The sequence below is a fragment of the Mytilus galloprovincialis genome, chromosome 3 (assembly GCF_965363235.1).
Source record: "Mytilus galloprovincialis chromosome 3, xbMytGall1.hap1.1, whole genome shotgun sequence".
In the NCBI taxonomy this organism is placed as follows: domain Eukaryota; kingdom Metazoa; phylum Mollusca; class Bivalvia; order Mytilida; family Mytilidae; genus Mytilus; species Mytilus galloprovincialis.
Window position 1 is genome coordinate 97,728,156 of NC_134840.1, and position 22,518 is coordinate 97,750,673.

A 22,518-nucleotide genomic window follows, 5' to 3' on the forward strand; every position below is an offset into this window, starting at 1 on the left:
CATATATAAACTTCCTGTAGCAGACGATACATTTTGCAGAAAATTCTCAAGTTATATCAATTAGAACCCTTTTGTTGTTCCACAAAGACGAACATTCTTTGCCTTTCCTTAAGGAAAAAACAAATATTGTGCTTAAGGACAGCAAAAGCTTCGGTCACTGACTTAAACAAATTTAAATAATGTGTTATCAATTATTTGGGAATTAATGAATCGGCCTCTGAAAAAGGGATGGGGAGAAATTTTAATACAAAGATAGGACGGCAATACAAAGATGACAAGGGAAAATTAATAAACTTTTCCATTTATACAAAGCATCAATGGGATCACGAGAAAACATTCCTTCAAACTGAAAGATCAAATTTGATAGGTGCATGTAGAAAATTATCTCTCTGTTATAGTACTAATAAGTATTCATTCAGTCAACCTGAAAATATCGTTTGATTTTTTTATAAAAGTTGTATATATACAAAACCTAACCCTTACCCACCTTTTTTTCCCCTAAACGTGTGCATCCAGTTTCTAATCAAGCCAAATTCTTGTATTGACTTGAACTGGAATGTGGCCAATTTTCTGACTGGCTACTGAAGATTTATGTGAACAAAAATGCTTATATATGCAGCTTGATGTCACAGTAATATTGATAATACATATTTGGATTGGTAAATACCGTGCTGAAAGACTTTGAACATCAATCATATCCCAGACGTTTAAATCGTAAGCATTGAAACTTTAAACTTTTAAATTTTGGAACAAATTTATCGGGATCGGGATTTTTAACAAAATATGTCCGGGATTTCGGGATTTTCTGATATTAAAACCGGGAAATCGCGATGAGACCCCCTCTAGCCCCCCTCTAGAAATGGATAGTTTACAAATGTGAAGCTGAAAACTTTTTTATGACGACATTTGTCTATTTCTAGATGTAATTCAACATATGAAGCAGACTTGTTTGTATGTTTATTTAAAGTTCAAAGTTTACGAAAACAAATTGTTTATACCATTATTTTGATTTAAAAAAGAAATAAACAATCGTGAACTTGAATATAACGGAGAACCTGAGGTAACCCTAGTTGTTGGTGTAGGTCGTGGTGCGCTTTAGTTATCCATTTTGTGTTTTGTATATTGTTGTTTGTTTTTTCGTCGTTGTTTGTGTTTTGGCAATTGTATTCTCTGTTTGTTTTCGATTTATGAGTTTAAATATCCCTTAGATATGTTTCACTTCTATTTACAGCGGATTCCATTGAGTGTGTAGCGAAAGGTAATATCTTTGGTTAGCTTGCTTGTTAGCTGAACCGTGAAGTCATTGTTAGGTTAGGTATACTACCCTCCTTTCGAAGTAGCATAGTCCAACAGACAGATCGATTTGTTTTCTGTCGGACTAGTCTATTCTTAAAGTAGGGTAGTTTACCTAACCTAACAATGACTTGATGGTTCAGCTAACAAGCAAGCTAACCAAAGATATTACCTTTGGCTACACACTCAATGGAACCCGCTGTAACATGTTGTCATTAATAAAGATCAAACAAAATAGTGTTCAGTTCGAAACTAAGTTCATGGAGAAATAACAATGTTAATCAATGAGAGAACATTGTAATCATATCTTATTTCTATTTTTCATTTCTGAAATGAAATTCAACAATCAAATGAAAGATATTTAGCTAAACAACAGCTTACACAAACTATCGAAATATTCGTTCCTTCATTGAATATTTAGTTCTTAAGGGCATTTTTGCAAAACAATAAATTGAGAATGACGTCATTGAATATACAATAAACTGCAAATTTCATTGTCTGACTGAAATAAATCTTAAGAGTAACAAAACTTGCACTGTAAAGCAATGTCTTTCGCTTTCTCTCAGCTTTAGGGAATCGCTTGATAATATTATATCACAACTTTATTAAATAAATACTATTTTCAACTAACTGAAACCGTATAAGCTGACACTATAATAACATTTAACTTGCGGTTCGTGATGTTTAAAATGTTTATGACTTTACGATAAGAAACCACAATTTCTGAAGAGGGGGTTGTAACTAAGTATGATTGTACTTATCTGATTGAGCAGACGAGAGGGATATAATAGCAAAATAAAATTAACGGAAGGATATATCATACTCGATTGTCAATTACGTGGGTCGGAACGTATTACTAACACCAAGACTTAAACTTTTATGCGTTATTAACCACATTTTAAAGAAAAACTGCAATTTAAAGCCAAATACCTGCTTAACACCGTTTTAGGGTCTATTTTGATTTTATTTTTCACATTGAAAGATTTTTTTCATATTTTCATAGATGCTTTGTTTTCACTGTTCAGAAATATCGAACATTGATTTCATTGTACAACTTTAAAAACATTTGGAAAATAATTAAGACATTCACAAAGACTGTTCCTTTTGATTTTTTTTCCTTTCGAGCGATAAATTACGGATGTTTATTTTTTGTAAACGATACGCGTGACTGTCATACACAGTCTGGTATCTATGATGAGTTTATGCAATGCTGTTCTAGCTACTAGTATTCAAAAAACTCGATGTTTATCTATTTGTATCAACGTTTCCAAATTTTTCGTCTGTTAAATTTTCTTTAACGATGTAATTAATTTGGCCTTCAAATCATTTTGATACCAGTAGTCTCATATAAAATGTAGTAGGACGCAACAGGTTATTTTAAGCTTTGTCTGGATTCGCATCACGTGACCATTTTATAGCTGGAGACGCAGGAGACGCCCACCCTGTCGACACAGCCAGATTCATTCCCTTAACAAATAATACAATGTCTTCGCTTTATTTCTAAGTCAAGTGTGTTGTAATTATAAAATAAACAAGTCATGGTATCGGGGGAGGGATGAGATTTCGCTGAACACGTTTAACCCCGCCGCAATTTTTGCGCCTGTCCCAAGTCTTGTTAGTCTTAATTCCCCATTTTTAATCTTAGTTCATTTATATGTTTTGGAGTTTAGTATGACATCCATTTCCACTGAACTAGTACACAATTTTATTTGGGGCCTGCTGAGGACCACCTCCGGTTGTTGGATTTTCTCGCTGCGTTGAAGACCCATTGGTGTCCTTTGGCTGTTGTCTGCTCGTTGGTCTGATTGTTGTATCTTAGACATATTCCAAATTTTCATTCTCATTTTGATGACTGCCATTGAGACCACTATCCATAAGAGACAATGATGTTAACGACGAATGGGCACTTACTATTCGACCTTCACTCACTGACTTTGAGCAAAACCCATACCATATAGTGAGCTATAATGATATATTCAATCGGGATGCGAGAGTATTTTTCTTTTTCAAAATCAGTCTTTTTACGGTCGGATTTTATCAGATGCTATAATTAAATCCAGATTTAGCTTTGGTCGGAAGGTTTGAATTAATTTGAATTAATTGAAAGCTGTATTCGTGTGTTTTCAAATGGTTTCCTATTTAGCCAGTAGCTATACTTCGGAATTTCCAAGTACCAACTGCTTCCTTGTGAGTTTTAATGAGGCACCTTATTAAGTCTCTACTTTGTATAGTGCAGAGGCGGGAAAACTTGTAGATTATAGACAAACCATGAAACAAAAGATTTATACGTGTAAACATATTGTCAACATAGCGGGGAAAGTTAAACGACTTGCATACGCCGGGGACAAAAGATTAAATATATGACGTTTTTTCTAATTAAACACAATGTATATCTTCGACGTTAAGGTTTGTTTTGGTTTTTTTTTTTTTTTTTTGCGGTAAACACATTGCTTGTTTGTTTCAAAATAATATGTAATATGTTTTATGTTTTTGTTGATATGAAAAATTACATTCAATTTATTTCAAAGTTAATTGTTTTAAATGCATGAATGGAATTTATTAGACAAAAACAAAACAACAATGTTAAGTTACCATTAAGTACTGCGGGGTTAATGCCAGTTTTGACGATTATTTTTCCCCTATATATTGAGTTCTTTGATATAGACAAATTTTCATGACAAAAATAGTTCTCTTATTTTATAAAAAGAAAAAATATTTGCTCTTCAAATAGTGTTTTCACGGGACTGATCAAAATTTAATCAGATGATATTCAGAAACAACATTTCATTGATTTTTTTTTCTAGATTTATGATTCATTTGGCTGCGTAGCCATACATTTTAAATTCTTTTAGGCTTCCTGCTTTACGTCTAAAGGTTTTTTTTTATTATTTCAATCGCACCTTTTGTTACAATTTGTAACAAAACAGTATTTAAGAATATATACTTAATTATTAAAAAACTAAATTTACAACAAATGACATTATTTGAATCAAAACCCATTTAGTACTTTACCCTCGGGAAGAAACACGTGTGTAGGACGTCGAATTTCAGCCAATGAATGACTCCGTCGATATAATTTTCTGCGGTCCTTTTCTTTGACTGGTTGCCCAATTGGTTCCTCGTAAGATGAACGTCTCATTTCCTGTTCATTCATCTCGGCCATCTCCGCCATATAATCCTCTTCAATGGTTTCAGAATCGGAGTAATCTATAAATACACAATGAACTAAGTAATGAATAAAGGGAGATATTGGAGGACAATACATGACAGGAGACTTTTGATTGATATTTTGTGGCCTAAAATTATGTACCTATCTATTTTCTCATGAATGTCTGTTGGTATGAAGTAAACCTAGAAAGAACAGTACCTACTGTATGAAACGGTACTTTAAAGGAGGTAAACCAAGAGCCGTACGTTCTCTATGATATAATTTTGCCATTTAATAAGGGACTGACTATCCGTTTCGAATTTTTCTCGGAGTTTAGTATTTTTGTGATCTTTATTTTTTGTAAGATACGAGCTAATCTTAGTGTAAATAATATTTTATTTACGTAATTTAATACATCTTACACAAATATAAATTTACATTGTGGAAAATGGTATTCAGAAACAAGGAACAACGCTTTTATTATATTTCTGTCTGGATATTTTATTTTATATAATGTGCTGCTTACATGCTATCAAAATTTATCTTTTATTGTTTATAACTTCGTTTGATAAAATATGCATAGATATTACAATGTTTTAATAAATACATTGCTTAAAAAACGAATAAGCAATGTATTTATTAAAAAGATAAAAACCATTTAAGACGTCGAAAAAACTAGCATAGTTAACCTTATAAAAATGATACAGACATAATCATCTAAAAATTTAATTAGTAATGTCGTAAATTTTTAATCAACGACGAAAGTTTTTACGTGATTCTTAAAGTAATTACGTAAAATTTATCCGGTTTTTACTAATCGATACGTCTTCGGGAACGACTTGAATTTCCGTGGCGTTTTCCAATTAGAAAGGTATATCAGCTCTTATATTACAACTGAACTATCTGAAGAAAAAACAGATTGCAAACCAATTGTTAGTAACGACTGCTTTATAATTATAATCGCCGGCGACATGTTTTGAGGTATTGATTGATATTTCCTACATAAGCTCGCTTTATCTTTATATTGTGCGTCTTAATCTCGCCGAATACTAATTAGACACAAAACGATATTCATGTTCGTGATTAGATCTGAATTTAAAAATGTACATTCCAGACTAGAGAATATATTCTGTCGTTAGATTTACAAAAAAAAATCGTTACTATTTTTAAGATTTTTACATTGTACAAAAAAGGTTTTAATATTTAATGGGACTTAGTGCTTTGAATCATGAATACATTAACCACAAGATTAATGTCTTATTTCAATCAAAATGAATATAGTTGTTACGTTTTAATTAACAGATTTTTTTGATTCGATGTCAAATATAGTGGTATAAATATATGATCAAATATACACAATACGTATCAAAATAAAAAATCTAGTACTTTATAATAAGCAGTAATTATCAGACAGATATATATGTAATTCAACTCATATTTTGTTAAAGATTTAATTGCTTAAACTCAATTTACGTGAACTTTGGTGGATAGTTGTTTCATTTGCAATCATAACACATTTTCTTTTCTATATTTAGAAGATTGCTATTGAGTTAGGCTGCATAACTTTTTCCAAGGTATGGATTAAAAACATAACTGAATCGTGACTATGGAATTGTTATACACGATACTTTTAGCCAAGACTGTCTTCAGGTTTTCCATATAAAGCTTTAATTCTTTATAATTGCAAAATGTAAATCAATGTTATCTAGTGTATTTATAACCGATTAACTTTTATTTTTGTTTGTAAAAATAACAAGTCCTTAAAAGAATCGTCACGGTGATATGGAAACTTTTACTTAATGTCGTATTTTTTCTTCGGTGCACTTTACTCATTGCTGCAGATTTTTTTGGTTCATATACGAGGGCATAGATGTGGAACTTGATTCTGTATACTTAACTTCTAATGCCATTGTTCCTCAATTCTATATTACATGTTTGCATTTATCTCTTTTTCTTTAAATATATTTTTATCACCCCCTTTATTAACTTTTTGAAAAATAATCGTCTGATTTTTCTATTTTTTTAACTCTCGTTCCATAACACTCTGAATTTAGATTTCATTTTAACGAAGTCAATTTGGTATATTTAATCTATTTAAAAAAAAAGCTTCCGTTATATTGATTTGCAAACACTTCGTAACAACTTGCTTTGGATGTCGTCCGTTAATACACGTACTTAACATTAAAAGAACATTTTAATATAATAATTTATATCAATTTCATAAAAACAAATTTGTTTTCAGTTGATAACAGAATATACGCAAACACTGTCTCGGTTTAATATTTTGCGCTGTATTCAAATCGCATGAGAAATTAAGAGAAGATAAAAATGAAGAGCTATGGAGTTAATATTGACAATTTTCCATCTATGTTAGCAGTGATGCTAAAAATAATAACTTTCTAATTCAGGAATAAATGAAAATCATTCAGTTCATGTTAATCTGAATTTAACATTTGTTCAAAGAAAGAACAGGAAATCGCGTACGAAACAGTAGGAATGCATCAAATGATATCCGCAACGGCTCCACTTGATATTCCGTTAAAATAAAGAACATTTTGGGTTGATGTCATTGACATTAAATAGTGTCAACATGATAGAAATGTAACAGTCATAACGACTTAACAGAACAATATGATAAACTGACCAATATAAAAATTAATAGTTTTCATATGGTAGTTATTTTCCATCGTTGATAGGGATGCTTCAACGTTGTTACGCCTATTTCTTGATTTTAATTCAGGTGTTACTGTTTTCTGTGTTTGCATTTCATATCAACGGATATCATTCATGGTTATTATACAAAATGTTTACCTAAGATCTATTTGAGTTTCACAAATGTCTGTATATTTTGTTTCATGTTTCATTTATTTGAAACACCAAACCCTTTAAATTTATATATGAAAAAATAAGATTCAACATAATTCATCGTTACTTAGCAGAACGTACGTTATAAAACTTAACTTACACTTCAAATCTGTTAATTGTTCGGATGCCTGAAGCTATCCGACGGTATAGAAACGACCGCTTTATATTCTTAAGGGGGGGTTGCAAATTGAATTTTCCTCTGTTGGTACGCATACATATATGCTTATATATTTCCGCTGTTTTACATATTTTCCCTTCATTTTATGTTGCCGATTATTTGTCTTAAAAGGCCAGGATATTCATTTTCAAAATTTTTTTCCTCGAAAGCCAAATAACCGTCCCCTATACCAGTAGTCATTTATATTCAGACTAACTTGCAATACTATTTTTGTTCTTGCATATTATTCATGAGATTGGGCTGTGTTCAATATAATGCTGTTTTGTTATAATCAATTATGCTACAAAATCCCTGTATTTATGTCGAAAAAGAGATTTTAAATAGCATCATATATTCTGTCTAATGATTTTGTCGTTCTTTTCTTTATTCACGACTCATTTATTGAGCTTATAACTGGCAGATCAAATAACTCATAGAACACAAAATAAAAATGAATATAAAACGGACGGTTTTTCAGTAGTTATGTACCATCAAAAATATGCTATTAGAGATTTAATGTTGTTTAACATATGTCATCTTCTTTAAAGTGTTAAACACACTTTCACTGGATGATCCATTAATTAGTAGCAGGACAAAACCGGAAGTAGTAAGTAATGTTACCCATATTCATCACATTGTATTCCATATAATAGTGGAAACATCATAAAAATCTTAGAATGACATTTCTGTAACTGACACAAGCGAGTAATGATATAAGCCAGATAACTAATATAACCTTTATGTTTTCATGACAAATTTTGTAGCCTCATATATATAAAACTTATGGTTCTCTCCAGCTTAAACGATTTGGCTTCTTAATATTGTTCTTCCGATTTTGTAAGTCACCGTGAATATATACAAGTTTAATGCTTCTAAAATAATGGTTACTTTAAAAATTAAGAAAATTGCAGTATTTTTTGCTGATTATGGTCGTTCGCATTATATCATTAGGACACTCCCAAAGTGCAATATGATATTCTGCTCGGAACAGTACTTCTCAATAATAGCGCAATAATATTAAAATACTATATTATATTTTGTTTTTGCATGCGTTTTTGCCTGTAATGCAAAATCAACATTTAAACATGAAGCTTAAATCGTGTCATCAGTTTTCTATTTGCATTGTTTCGCAATTCATTTTCCTGCGCCTTTTATGCTATAGGACTTCATCGTTGATGGATGCTATGCGCGATCTGTAAATGCTTAAAACCTTGCTCATGTTATCTTTTGGGGGAAAATTATTCCATTGGCAGAATACCACAGCTCCTCATTTTTAAATAAAAAAACAAATAAGAACGAATTAAGCAATCACCTGTATTTAAGAAAAATAGCATGTAAAACAGAGATCAAATTGTGAAAGTAAACACAACGCTTTATCGTCAACACTAAAGCTATAACCAGAGCAAAATTAATCGGTATTTTAGTGAAATGCTGACTACTGCGTTATTTGTCTACTGTTTTAGATAGATATTTCTTTAAAGTACAATTTACATGTTTCTGTGTCGTTAATTATTCAGAACTAATTTCCCTAAGTTGTAAAGTTCACCGTGCTTGCCCAACCATGTTCAATGAGACTCATATATTTTCAGTCTTATCATGCTAAGACAAATAAATCAGCCGCAGTTTCGTACTTTTATTTCATTCTGGATTACTAGACAATTGTGCTAACTTTTGTTTGTTTTTTTCGATTATGATTTGAATTAGATGTTGCGGCTCGATTTTTTAATATGTGTCATTTTGATGAGTCCCCATAGCTACTTTTATTATATAATTAACTAACAAGATTATAATACAGCAAAGCTCGGATGCGTGACAACCATAGACACATTGGAATAATCGATCCCTATCCCCACCCCACCGAGGGTACATGTATATAATTTTTTAAACATATTTTATCAACTTTGAAGGGGTGACACGGGTTTCTTATTTCCCCCAAAAAAAGGGGATGTCTAACCTATTTTAGGTGATCAAAAACTAGTTTCAAAGCAAAATGGACACGCTCTCCCATAGACTAACCAAATGCAAAAGATGACTTTGTTTGATGGTATGTTATCAGTGCTAATATTACAAACGTCCAACCAAAACAACCCCCAAACACCATCTTTACAAGTCACGCCATTTTATCACTGATAGAAGCATTGCATTTTTTATCGTAATTAGCTCCAGTGACACAAAAGGACAAACTTCTATAACGTGCTAATGACTTTTACTTAAATATGTTGTTGCTTGAAAGCATTATGTCCTCTGACTCAATATAGTACTTAATTGGTTCTATCTGACTACTATGATTTGTTCATTGTTTGAGTGAAGCGTATAAATACAAGCGGATACCAGTTTTTAAAATAGAAAACGTGGTAACCAACCAATCACAGGCAACACGACAAACAACAAATCACAGATGATATATCAACCAACCAATAACAAACAACATAAAAAAACAACCAATTACAAACAATACGGTAACCAACCAATAACAGACAACATAACAACAAACAAATCAGACAATAGTAAACTCGCGTCGGAATATTTATGGATATTCTGATTCAAACGTTGCGATTTATGATACGTGTTGTTTTTATACCTAAATATATAGTACTAGTCTATTGTTAAATGAGTCTTGTCCTCGTTCGGTCCTTGAACTAGAATTGATACACGAAAGGTTCCTTAATCAGGTCAGAAAATCAAGCAATCATCATCATTCGAGCCAAAAAAATCAAAGTTCTCAAAATTTTGTCAGAATATTCCTGAAGTGAAACAATTTAAAACTAGCACTTATTTTTCTTTGGCTTATGTTCCACTGGGAACAAACAGGATACCATAGCACAGCGATTTATTTTTACTGAACTTTAAATTGTGTCTTTGAGTTACCAAGACCTCTGAACATTTCAAATTTTCACGAATATGCATTTTTACCGCCAATGACCAAAGGATTTGGCTTAGAAAACAAAAGTCACATCCTTTTGATTTCATTGTAATAGGTATATTCTACTGCTGTTCTTTATACATTGATTTTTAGACAAACAAGTTCAAATATTTGTATGCCTGCATTACTGAAACAGAATAACTGGCATGTGTATCATATTCGATAATTAATAACATCATATAGTTTTAGCAGTCAACTCTTTTGTTTTCAGTAATGGGGCTTATACAACTAGACATTATTGATTAAATATCCGTGTGAAAATTATTATTTACCGTGGGCGATCAGAATGTATGAAAAAAAGATAATACAATTTACACTTACCGGCTAGTAACTCGTCAGTGTCGCCGAACCGACTGGCATCAGAACTCTTTCTACTGCTAGCACAACTTTTGCTACTTCCGGAACCTCGTCGTGATGCACAATCAGAAGACAATAAAGATGTTCGTCTGCTTGAGATACTACTACCAGCAGATCCCCGACGATCAGCATCAGACGCAAGAGATGTTCTTCTGCTACTTAAGCTACTTCCTGACCCACGTCTATCCGTATCACCGGAAGCTAACGATGTACGTCTACTACTTCCACTTTCTGCTGAACATCGCCTCATGTAATCTGAGGCGTATGAAGTTCTTCTACTACCATAATCCACAAAAATTTGAGGCACAACAAATTTAGTTTGTTCTGATTGTCTACGTCTAAGTAATGGTCCCATAACGAGGCTTCTAGTGTCTTCCGGTTTATCTCTTTCCCGTTGTAATCGGCTTGCAGATAAATTTAGTGACTCTGAAAAAGGAAATAATTCCGTAAATCTCGACACTGCATCACCCATATTCATCTAAACATTAATTCCTGGAATTGCATGTCACAAATTGTCACTAGAACATTGATTAGATGACCCAACTATTTACTATAGACAATACGACATCTTTAACTGACATCATCATCACGAAGCTGACAATCACATTTGTATCTTAGAAAACCTAAAGATTTGCAGCCCATTTTCACCTTCATCATCAAAGGATTTACTTTTTCATACGCTTTCTTCGATACCATCTTTATATGCAAAAAAAGAATGAAGCGAAATCGATAAGAACAATTCTAAGGATTTTGCGGGATAATTTCTGTTATCTTTTCCTAGGACCTTAATTGTCACTGCTTAATCCGATGGCTAACATTAATCTAAACAGCTTTAGTGTCACTATACATTTATAAACAAATTATTTACTGTTGTTGTAAACCATCACAATATTTTCCTAATAAAAAAAATAACCATAATGTAGACGTTATTCTATCCCTGAAATGTTATATGAAGATATTATTGACTTTATGGTGGAATATGGAAGTTAAGAAGCTCAGAACTCGTTACAAATTAATTCAATTAAAGATCTTGTCAATTGTCTGTATATAGTCAAACACGGCCATTAGATTTGGGACCTGTCATTAAGCAAAATGAAAAATCTACGTTTACATTTAGCCACTCAATCAATTAGATATCTTCAATAAGTATATGCATGCTTATTTTAGAATATAAAACCAACATATTGGATAGACACCGACCTCTTGCCAATAAATATTAAAACATTCATTATCTTATATTGGGTTGAAAATCGCTATGTAAAGTCTGTAACTCTTTGCGAAATTATTTGTTATAAGAACCCTACAAAATGACCACAATTATTTTTCATTTCGTATTAGAATGTTCCAAAATCAGTCAGAGTCATATATATGTACATGTATAAGTGCACTTGCATGAGGTCTATTTCTAACCGACGCAGCTCCTATAATGTTGAAGGACTTATATGTATCATCAGCTAAGTAATCAGTGTATTGTTGAAGGACTTATATGTATCATCAGCTAAGTAATCAGTGTTTCGGTAATCAAATGATTTATAAATAGCCGTTTTTTAGATCTCCATTTTGTGTTTGAGCGTTCCTGGTGAAGGTAAAGCCAAGAAACACTTAGGACCCACAAAATGTATAAAATATTATTTTCGTTTTTCTAGCTCCTTCTGTGCTTCTGATCTTGACCATGTAAATGTTCAACATGAAAAAAAGTAGCTGTTGTTTTGTTTAAATTATTAAGTTTGGCTTTTATGTTTTAGTCTGTTACTTTTTTCATATATGCTCTCACACGTTAAATATATTTTTAACTTTCTGAGTAACCCTAACCCTAACCAAGCCATGAGTCACGGCAGACAATTTATACCGGAAGCATACATTTATATACTTAAACCGTCTATCAGCCTGAAATATATATAGAATAAGGTTCCTACAAGAACAATTTTCGGAATTTTATTCGGATTCATGATGTCAATATAATTCAGAACCCATGTCTTCTTCATGCAAATTTTGTTCGAAAAGGAATATTCTGCATGTCCTCTGTAACAAAAGTTAAATTCCACTATAACTAATTTTAAACTGTAGGAAATTTTTGTAATAGCCTTTCAATTTTGATATGAAATTATTATCTATAAATGTAAATCTTGGAGGAAAATATCCCAATCTTTACCTGTTAACACATGTTACAGTCCTAAAACAGATTAACCAACATTAAACTGTATACATTTTAAGAAACTTGCACTATTGTTTTACAACATCAGGACAATACTATGTTGTAAAGATTGTTCTGAAAATACATGAAATATTTGACACTAGACGTTAAGCAACCAACAATCAATCAATCCATCAATCAATTTATACAACATAAGAAAAACTTTACTGTTTTCCAACATAAGAAAAACCTTCACTGTTGTACAATATACTTGACTCTTTGACTGTTTTACAACACGAGAAAAAAATGACTGTTTTACAACATAAGAAAAGCTTTACTGTTTTAAAACATAAGAAAAACATGACTGTTTTACAACATGAGAAAAACCTTTACTGTTTTTCAACATAAGAAACACTCCACTGTTTTACAACATAAAACAAACTTTACTGTTTTACATCTTAAGAAGAATTTGACTGTTTTACAACATAAGAAAAACTTTACTGTTTCCTAAAATAAGAAAACCTGTGCTGTTTTATAACAGATAAAAACTACTTGTTTAACAACATCTTCACTATTGTACAGTATACTTGATTCTTAAGATGCTTTACAACACGAGAAAAAATTGACTGGTTTACAGCATATAAAAAAACTTGACTGTTTTACAACACAAAAAAAAATCACAGTTGTACAATATAAGAAAAAGGTTATAAGATCGTCTCGAAAATTTATGAAATATTTGCCACTGGACGTTAAGCAACCATCAATCAATCAATAAAACATAAAAAAAAAACTTGAGAAAACTTTCACTTTTTTAAATCATTAAAAAATCATCACTGTTTTACAACATAAGAAATCTTTCCATAGTATGATATATTGTGTGATATAATCTCCTGCCAACCATTAATAGATATATTAAATTTATTCCCATTGCAGATCAGAAGCATAATAGTCATATCGTGACAGGTCTACAGAAATTGCTGATAAATAATATTGATCTGTCATTATCTTAGGCTACGACAATTCTTTTTTTTTGTATGATTAAAAATTAACGATACAAGAATAAAAATAAATTGTATAGCAAAAAGAAAAGAAAAGGATGAAAAACGAACGAGCTGTATTTTTTCACTGTAAAAGATGCATTACGATTGATTAATTACTTATTAACGTTCCTACACGAATATTTGTAAATATACAGTTATAATTCAAATATCAAATTTAACCAAAAATGATTGAGTGGGTATAACACGAACAGTTTAATTCTTTAGTTTTTAGTTTAACTAGCTGAAAAAAGCAAGTTAGAAGAAGAAGACAATTTTCAAGAATTTTCTACCTAGAAAAGCTTGAATCAAAAACAATTATAACCTAATAAGCCATGGCCTTACAATCTGCCGTGAAATCTTTTCCGATATAAATAAGTTTTTCATGAGACTATTACAAGGTTCAAAAGACAAATAACTAAACCATCTGTTCATTAATTGCTTGTCAATGAGTAGATCTTTTAGCTGATTTGATTGGAAAACAAGTATACTTTCATTATTCAAACTGATAGTAATTGTAAAACACATATGAAATATTATTCACTGATGCTATTATATTTCTATATTGGGGAATATTGTCCCTAGTAGAATTTTATATTGCACGAGCTTGCGAGTGCAATATATGTTGTACGAGGGACAATATTTCCAAATATTCATGCAATAACCATTTTATTGTATAGCAATATAATATTTGAAAGTAAAAATTGGTTTAACTATAAGATTTAAACGTTGATGAATTTTGAAGATTTATTGCAATAGTGCATTATTAGAATTTATTGCACGCTAACGTTTAGTTACGTTCTGTGGGAAATATTATATTACTATACAATAATAAATTTTATATAAGCTGTATTTACCACATAAATAATGACAACGGTAGTATACCGCTGTTCGAAACTCACAATTCGATTGCGAAAAAAACAAATCCAGGTTACAAACTAAAACTGAGAGAAACGCATCAAATGCAAGAGAACTACGACACAACAGAAACACAACATTAAATAAGATATCCTTAAAATTATGAAATATTTGACACTGGACGTTAAGCAGTCAATAATCAATCAATCAATACAATATAAGAAACACTTTACAGCTGCTTTTATATTTGTGTATGTAAATTCTATAAGCTGTATTGCTTTTGAATAATAAAAAAACTATTCTAGAAATCTATTTGTATATACTTTCACTTTCAGTGAAAGATAACTGAGATTAAAAGTTCAATGAAGGATAACAAACTTAATTCACATAGTTTTTTTCACTGAAACCCCCCCCCCCCCCCCCTCTTAACTTAATTTGTTGGGAAAAATTGATTGACCAATAGGGATATATGTAAAATCGATTTTAGACTAACAAAACTTGCAGCAATGTTGACCCCCAAACTATTTGATTTAATTTTTTTATCCTACATCGATCTTATGATGTTGTCCCGAATATGCCATAGTTTTAACACATAATCAAATGCGAATGGAGCTTTTCAGTTACACAAACGACGTGTCAACATTAAGGCTATATCATTTCAATAGCTATAAAACAAATGATTTTGAATGATCAATCTATAACGTTTTAAAATTTGACAGTAATAAAAGAGCTGTATCATATGCACAGTAGTTTAGACAATGTATTTCTAATAGTGAATTGATCATATCACACTTTTTGGACATATTGCAGTAATGACTGATTGATAAACTACAACTGTGAAAGTGGAAGTATGAAATGAAAGCCTGTGGTAGTAACAGACAAGTGTGGAAATCTCTAATAGTGACAGTAAAGTGTGATAAACTCTGATAGTGACCGCAAAGACAATTCAGTGTGAAAGACTGTGATAGTGATAATTCGGTGTGAAAGACTATGATAGTGACAGTAAAGTATAAGAGACTGTGACTGTGACAATGACATTTATAAGTAAAAGTAGTGAAAACTTGATTTGGTTGGTCGTAGAAATGATTGATAGATATGACAGGTTGATTGATAGATATGACAGGTTGCGGAAATAGCTGAAGGAAATTAGATTTGATACTATTGAATTGACGTTTTGCTGTTTGATTGTGCTGTTCCAGTTACAACGTGTGATTTTGTTGTTTTGACAATTAAATAGGAGAGATACTATGATACTGACGGTTAGATAGGAGAGAGTCTATTATACTGACGTTCAGATAGGAGAAAGACTATGATACTGACGGTCAGACTAAGTGGCTGTGACAGTGACCGTTTTTGGTCAGAGACTGTGACGGTCACAAAGAAACTACTAAAGTGCCATCCTATTTTGAAGTTACATTCATTCTGAGTTCGAAATAATATAGGTCTTTTTTTTCTGCTTGTCTGGCGATTCGTGAAATCTCTATATGTCCTTTGGTTACAATGATAGCAAATTACGGATACTGCTCCGCTTTTATTGATAATTTCTTATATTATTAATTCGTATATTTTAACAAATTTGATTCGTTTAGAGATAGTCACATGTTAAACTATATTTTCGAAGGTAGAGAGAACACGGCGGATAGCAAAAAGCTGGTTAGCATATTGACCGGCAAAAAGCATATTGCACGGTTATTTTTAGAATATCTAAAAACCCGATATACTTTGTGACGTCATGTAATGAATTTCAGGATATTGTTTAACGTTTTGAAACAAATGATATCTGTGATCGATTATTTGACGAAAAAAAATCTTCAAATACATCAAATGTAAAAAAAAAAGTAAATGAAAGAACAACTAATATGTTGTTATTTTCAAGGAGACAATGTAATATCTATAAAGTTCCAACAAACCTAAATGACGATTTTGATACAAACATGGTCGGAAATTAATAATATAACAAATATAGCCTTCGTATGAGGTCAATACAGGATATATCGACCCAAAGAAGTATATCGACCTCGGACTTCGTCCTCAGTCAATATACTTCTTTCAGGTCAATATATCCTTGTATCGACCTCATACAAAGGTTATATTTGTATAATATCCCTTGCAGTAGGAAGATGCTGCACAGGATGTTTTGGTTTACACAAGTGCGAATAATTGTTCGTGAGCACGTTGACGTCGAGATTCAAAGAAATTTGACCGTGAAAAATCATATTTTAAACTCGACATTGAGATCATTTTGTTTTATGTAAAGAGACAACAATGACCAATTGCATATCTACATTTTACAATGTTTTTTTTTTGTTAAATGAATTTCAAAATATGTATTGCAAGACGTCTGAGTTCATTGTAATTTAATGTCATTTAAGAAGGATAAAAGCTATGAAAGAGAATTACATGGGACATAAAAGAGATTTTTATTGATATACCCTTTTCTTATTTCTACTAATACATGAAAGCATGCACAATAAATTAAAGGTCTGAACTGTTCTGTCTTATCACGCAACATAGCAATCTCTTGGCTAGACCCCTTTCAAAAAATTTTCCTTTGAGGAATTAAAGGTGCTGATTATATAAGCTTTTATAAATGACAATGAAAATAAACAACAGTACAATGGTAAATATATATGTTTTGCTTGGATTACTATGCACTTGTTGATTTTTGTCCAGTTCATTTTTATTTTCAATCAAAATATGAATAATGAAAGATAACCACGACAACGAGACAGCGATCACAATGGCACAAATTACTGAAAGTATATCTTCTTAAAAGGACAGCCTTCGATTTTAAGAGGGTACCATATACCTTGACTTAATTGGCCCATTTAATTTTCATAAAATTTTGGCAAAAGATTTACTTTGACCCTTTGGCCAAACTATAAATATTTCAAAAAATTTGAAACACACTTTTTCGGAAAAATTTCAATGGATAAAATTATAGAAGTTTGACAATCACTAATTTTTATCATTGAGAAGCTTAACAATACAACGTGATTAAAACGTTTAGATGACTTTACAGAGTTATCTCCCTGTAGTGTTAGGTACCACGTTAAAACAAGCTCTCAAAACTGGCATGATTACAACCTCTGACAAACGTACACAAAACCGACACGATTATACACCTTCTGCCAAATTAATTCACAAAAACATTAAAAAATAGACATGTAGAAAAATTCCTCCGTTCGGAACAAATCTTAACTTAAGGTGTCAGACCACCAATTACATGTATTCAATTTTAGAACGTATAGAGTAGCCCTACTCTGACACAAAATAGTGCTTTTGGTGTCATTGTTTACTTAAACTAACCAACAAATTTGCAGAAATGAAAAATTTGGTGAAAGAGAAATATATCTAGGCCATTTTGAGTCAAAATTTACGTGTCTAAGAGTTTGCATTAAAAATCAGGATTAATGCGCTACATAGTTTACTAATTTAAGATTTCCATAAAACCAGGGGTTATTTTTGGAGTAGTTATTTTCTCAGAGGCAATACTTTCTTAGAAGATTTTAAACATGGTTTGAAAATTAGCATGTAGAAATTAAGGTGTTACATATCCAATTCAGGATATACCTGGTTTCTATGAAGTTAAACTTAAGGTAAAATATTTAGAAAGCTGTAAACAGATAGGGATTTTTAATTGGTGGTCTGACACCTTAAGTAGTGTTATGCATATCAGCCCTGATCAACAGGTGTTTATGTAAGATAACCACACTGAGTCACTCAGAGAAATGAATTACGTTATTGTAAAATGAAGGTTAACAACAATTTAATTAACCAATCATTTCGTGTTATTCTGTCGTCTGCAGAAATATAATAATTCAATCTTTTCAAATTAGCTCTTAAGCTTTGTCTAGAATTGTCGTGTAATACCATTTACTATTAACGAAATGATCAACTGATTTAAACTTCATTGAGCCATGCTTGAAAACCAAATTGAAAATATTTAACACGGAAATAAATTGACAATAGTCATTGCTATCTTGAAAATTGATCTTCGATTCCTAACATGACAACTCTAATGTTGATTTAAAATGTTGATCGAGTACAAGAGAGTGCTTGAACACGTCTTTATTGTACATTATTAGTCTAAGCTTCATAACGACACAGAATATATTATATCTTATTAGACTAACCGATATTACAGTTAAATTAGAATGTTGATCGAATACAAAAAAGTGCTTGAATACATCTTTATTGTACGTTATTAGTCTAAGGAACATAACGACACAGAATATATGATACCTTATATGTCTAACCGATATAACATTTAAATGCAGCAGACTCGGTTGCCTGTGTTTTTGTGCAGATCTAAACAAATATTAACTTGATGATGCATTAAATTTCTCATGTGACACTTGGCGTATCATGTGATTTCAGTAATATCTATTGTCGATCGGACTTGACAGTCGCGTTGTAGTTAGCTTATTCTCAGGGGAACTATTGCTACATTACGCTGTAAATATTATCACACAGACCCTGAAACACTTGATTTACTTGTACTGTAAACTATAACAAAATATCTGACATTATTTATATAGTGGGTTAGCGTTTCTAGGACAATTTGAATAAAGATATGTGATACATGTTATTGTTTGGTTTTGTATTAGAAAGTTTAAATGACGGATAAATTCAAGAGGGTCTGGATTGGGTTATTAGATAACAGAAATACGAACCCCCCCCCCCCCCCACCCGAAAAAAAAATATGAGAAAATTAAGCAAAAATAAATAAATTAAAAAATAGAGAATAATAGTGGTGCAAAAAATAAATAGAGAATAGAGCATAACAGTAACACAATTTGTATACAGTAGAGAACAATTACCTGAAACCTTAAGCGAATTGAAGAACCCATCCAAACTCTTAATGAAGGCTGACGGAATGTATATCTGGGAGGATTTAATTCCTTGCAATAGAGATATTCCGCATTACGGCAAAATACAGAAATCATACATATCAAAAAGTAAAAGTATAAAATATTTGATTTGCAAAAAAAGGAACTAATACATTTCAGTTGTCATTTTTACACTATGGAGTGTCGAGCAATGTACTTATCGACAGGACGGATGCCCTCTTTTTCGTATTAAAAGCGTCCACAGTAATTATAGCTCTTGGTTCTTGGGCATACACTTCACTAAGTACTCGGTGTACAAAATTTGTGTTTGAAACACCGAATTCAGTATTTTTATTGTTTGAACTCTGAATCTGTGTACGATAATCGTACTCGTAATGTTTTTGACCGTAAGGTAGCTGTGATAATTATTGTATATTGCTGAATATATCTAAATATCTAATGAAGTATATTATAAGTAGATTACGCTACTACAAACCTTCATCAAATTTTAACTCTAACTGTATATATGAATGTATTTATTCGGGAAAATGTCTGTTCTATATACTATAACTAAAAATGGCGTATAAATTGCAGACGATTAATGGATTTTCCCAGCAGACACCGGAATAGAACGTCAGATGTTACAGACAGGTAGCTGATGAAATAAGCTATAGCCTGATAATTGCCGCATTATGTCATACAAGAGGGTCTGGATGGGGCCTTCCATTTCTTTTTATGGTAATTCATTTACTTTATTTTAACCCATAATCCTTTTTCTTTTATATTTTAGCATCATTTACTTTCCATTCTGCCCATGACCCAGTTTTACATATTTTTTTAAGTATTTTTGCCTATTTTCCCACACTTTTTTACCATTTTCCTCTTTTTCTGTTTATCCAATGCACATCCTCGTGTTAGCAAAATATGGAGGACCACAAGTGCAACAAAGTAAACGGTTGATTTTGTACTATGACAATATCTTAAGAAATGAAATACCATCAAGTGCTAATCAAGAAAATAGTTGAATAGCAAACTGATAAATCATTAAGAATGTTTATGGTTAGACGGCCATTTAACTTTTTTTTTCAAAATTTGATGATTTCATGTATAGTAATGCTAGTTTGTGATGCCTATTGATGACGCAAGTTCTTTAGTACAAAGACATAACAGAGAGGCAGAAGATACCAAACGAACGGACATTCGAACTCATGAGTCAACAACGGGTCTAGAAAGGCAGAAGATACCAAACGGACATTCGAACTCATGAGTCAACAACGGGTCTAGAAAGGCAGAAGATACCAAACGGACATTCGAACTCATGAGTCAACAACGGGTCTAGAGAGGCAGAAGATACCAAACGAACATTCTAACTCATGAGTCGACAACGGGTCTAGAGAGGCAGAAGATACCAAACGGACATTCGAACTCATGAGTCGACAACGGGTCTAGAGAGGCAGAAGATACCAAACGGACATTCGAACTCATGAGTCGACAACGGGTCTAGACAGGCAGAAGATACCAAACGGACATTCGAACTCATGAGTCGACAACGGGTCTAGAGAGGCAGAAGTTACCAAACGGACATTCGAACTCATGAGTCGACAATGGGTCTAGAAAGGCAGAAGATACCAAACGAACATTCGAACTCATGAGTCAACAACGGGTCTAGAGAGGCAGAAGATACCAAACGGACATTCGAACTCATGAGTCGACAACGGGTCTAGAGAGGCAGAAGATACCAAACGGACATTCGAACTCATGAGCCGACAACGGGTCTAGAAAGGCAGAAGATACCAAACAGACATTCGAACTCATGAGTCGACAACGGGTCTAGAAAGGCAGAAGATACCAAACGAACATTCGAACTCATGAGTCAACAACGGGTCTAGAGAGGCAGAAGATACCAAACGAACATTCGAACTCATGAGTCAACAACGGGTCTAGAGAGGCACGTCAAACAACAGTACACAAAACGCAACATTAAATATCTAAAAACTATGTAAAACAAAGCCCATCGAAAACTGGGGGTGAAAGATGGTGTTCCGGAAGGGTTAGCAGAGCCTGCTCATAAAAAGGATTACCGTTCCTTCAACCGTCAATAAATGTTAATGTTGACAGATTTTTATATAATCATTTTAAATATTCCATTCCCTTCTAGACTCGGAGCGATTAAGAGCTTGTAATATTGTATAGACAGCTATCTATTTTTAAAGACCATAAGACGACTTCTAAATGGGCTTAATCTGAAATCTGCTTGGCTCATATTAGGCGAAAGCATCAAGATAAGGAACAATAACTTGATACAGTTTATTATTCCTTGTCAACCTTTTACTTGTATTCAAGATGTAATGAGTATCATTTTACTTACTGTATAATTTTCTAAGTATTCTTTTTGTTTGCCTGTCCCAGAAAGTCCTAGATCTACATATGGGGAATTTCCAACATATAAATATAACTATGGCTGCCATTATTAATCCAACACTTATAAGTCCCGTGGCTATAGCAGCAGCTTCATATGGAGGAACTAAAAATAGAAAGTAACAAACGTCATTTTAGACTTTTAACGTTTTGCATTTTATAATCATGTGCAAACAATATGAAGAAAATAAAATTGTAAATAAAATGTTCTATATAAATAGAAGATGTGGTATGATTGCCATCAATGATGAGACAATTAAAAAAAATATAGGAAATGAAAAAGACATTAACAACTCAAGGTCACCGTAAACTTTCATCAATGAGCTATCAAAAGTCCCGAAATGACAAATGTCAACCAAGTCAAACAAGAAAACCAACGACCTAGTTTATGTACAAACACCAATACCGTATTTTTTAATATCTAATATCTCTAAAATTAAGATATTATAAAACGTCAAGGAAGGACAAACAATTAAAGACAACAATTGTGCTCGAA

At 32.0% G+C, this 22,518-nt stretch overlaps 1 protein-coding gene across 1 annotated transcript in view; it reads right to left on the bottom strand.

Annotated features, from left to right (window-relative positions):
* Window positions 1–22,518, bottom strand: part of LOC143069496 (uncharacterized) — a 65,677-nt gene that overhangs the window by 21,509 nt on the left and 21,650 nt on the right. The window contains exons 2-4 of the mRNA XM_076244170.1: window positions 21,973–22,128; window positions 10,708–11,169; window positions 4,306–4,500 (exon numbers count right to left, since the gene is read on the bottom strand). Coding sequence (XP_076100285.1) covers window positions 4,306–4,500; window positions 10,708–11,169; window positions 21,973–22,128 — 813 coding nt within the window. The remainder of the gene's footprint in view (window positions 1–4,305; window positions 4,501–10,707; window positions 11,170–21,972; window positions 22,129–22,518) is intronic.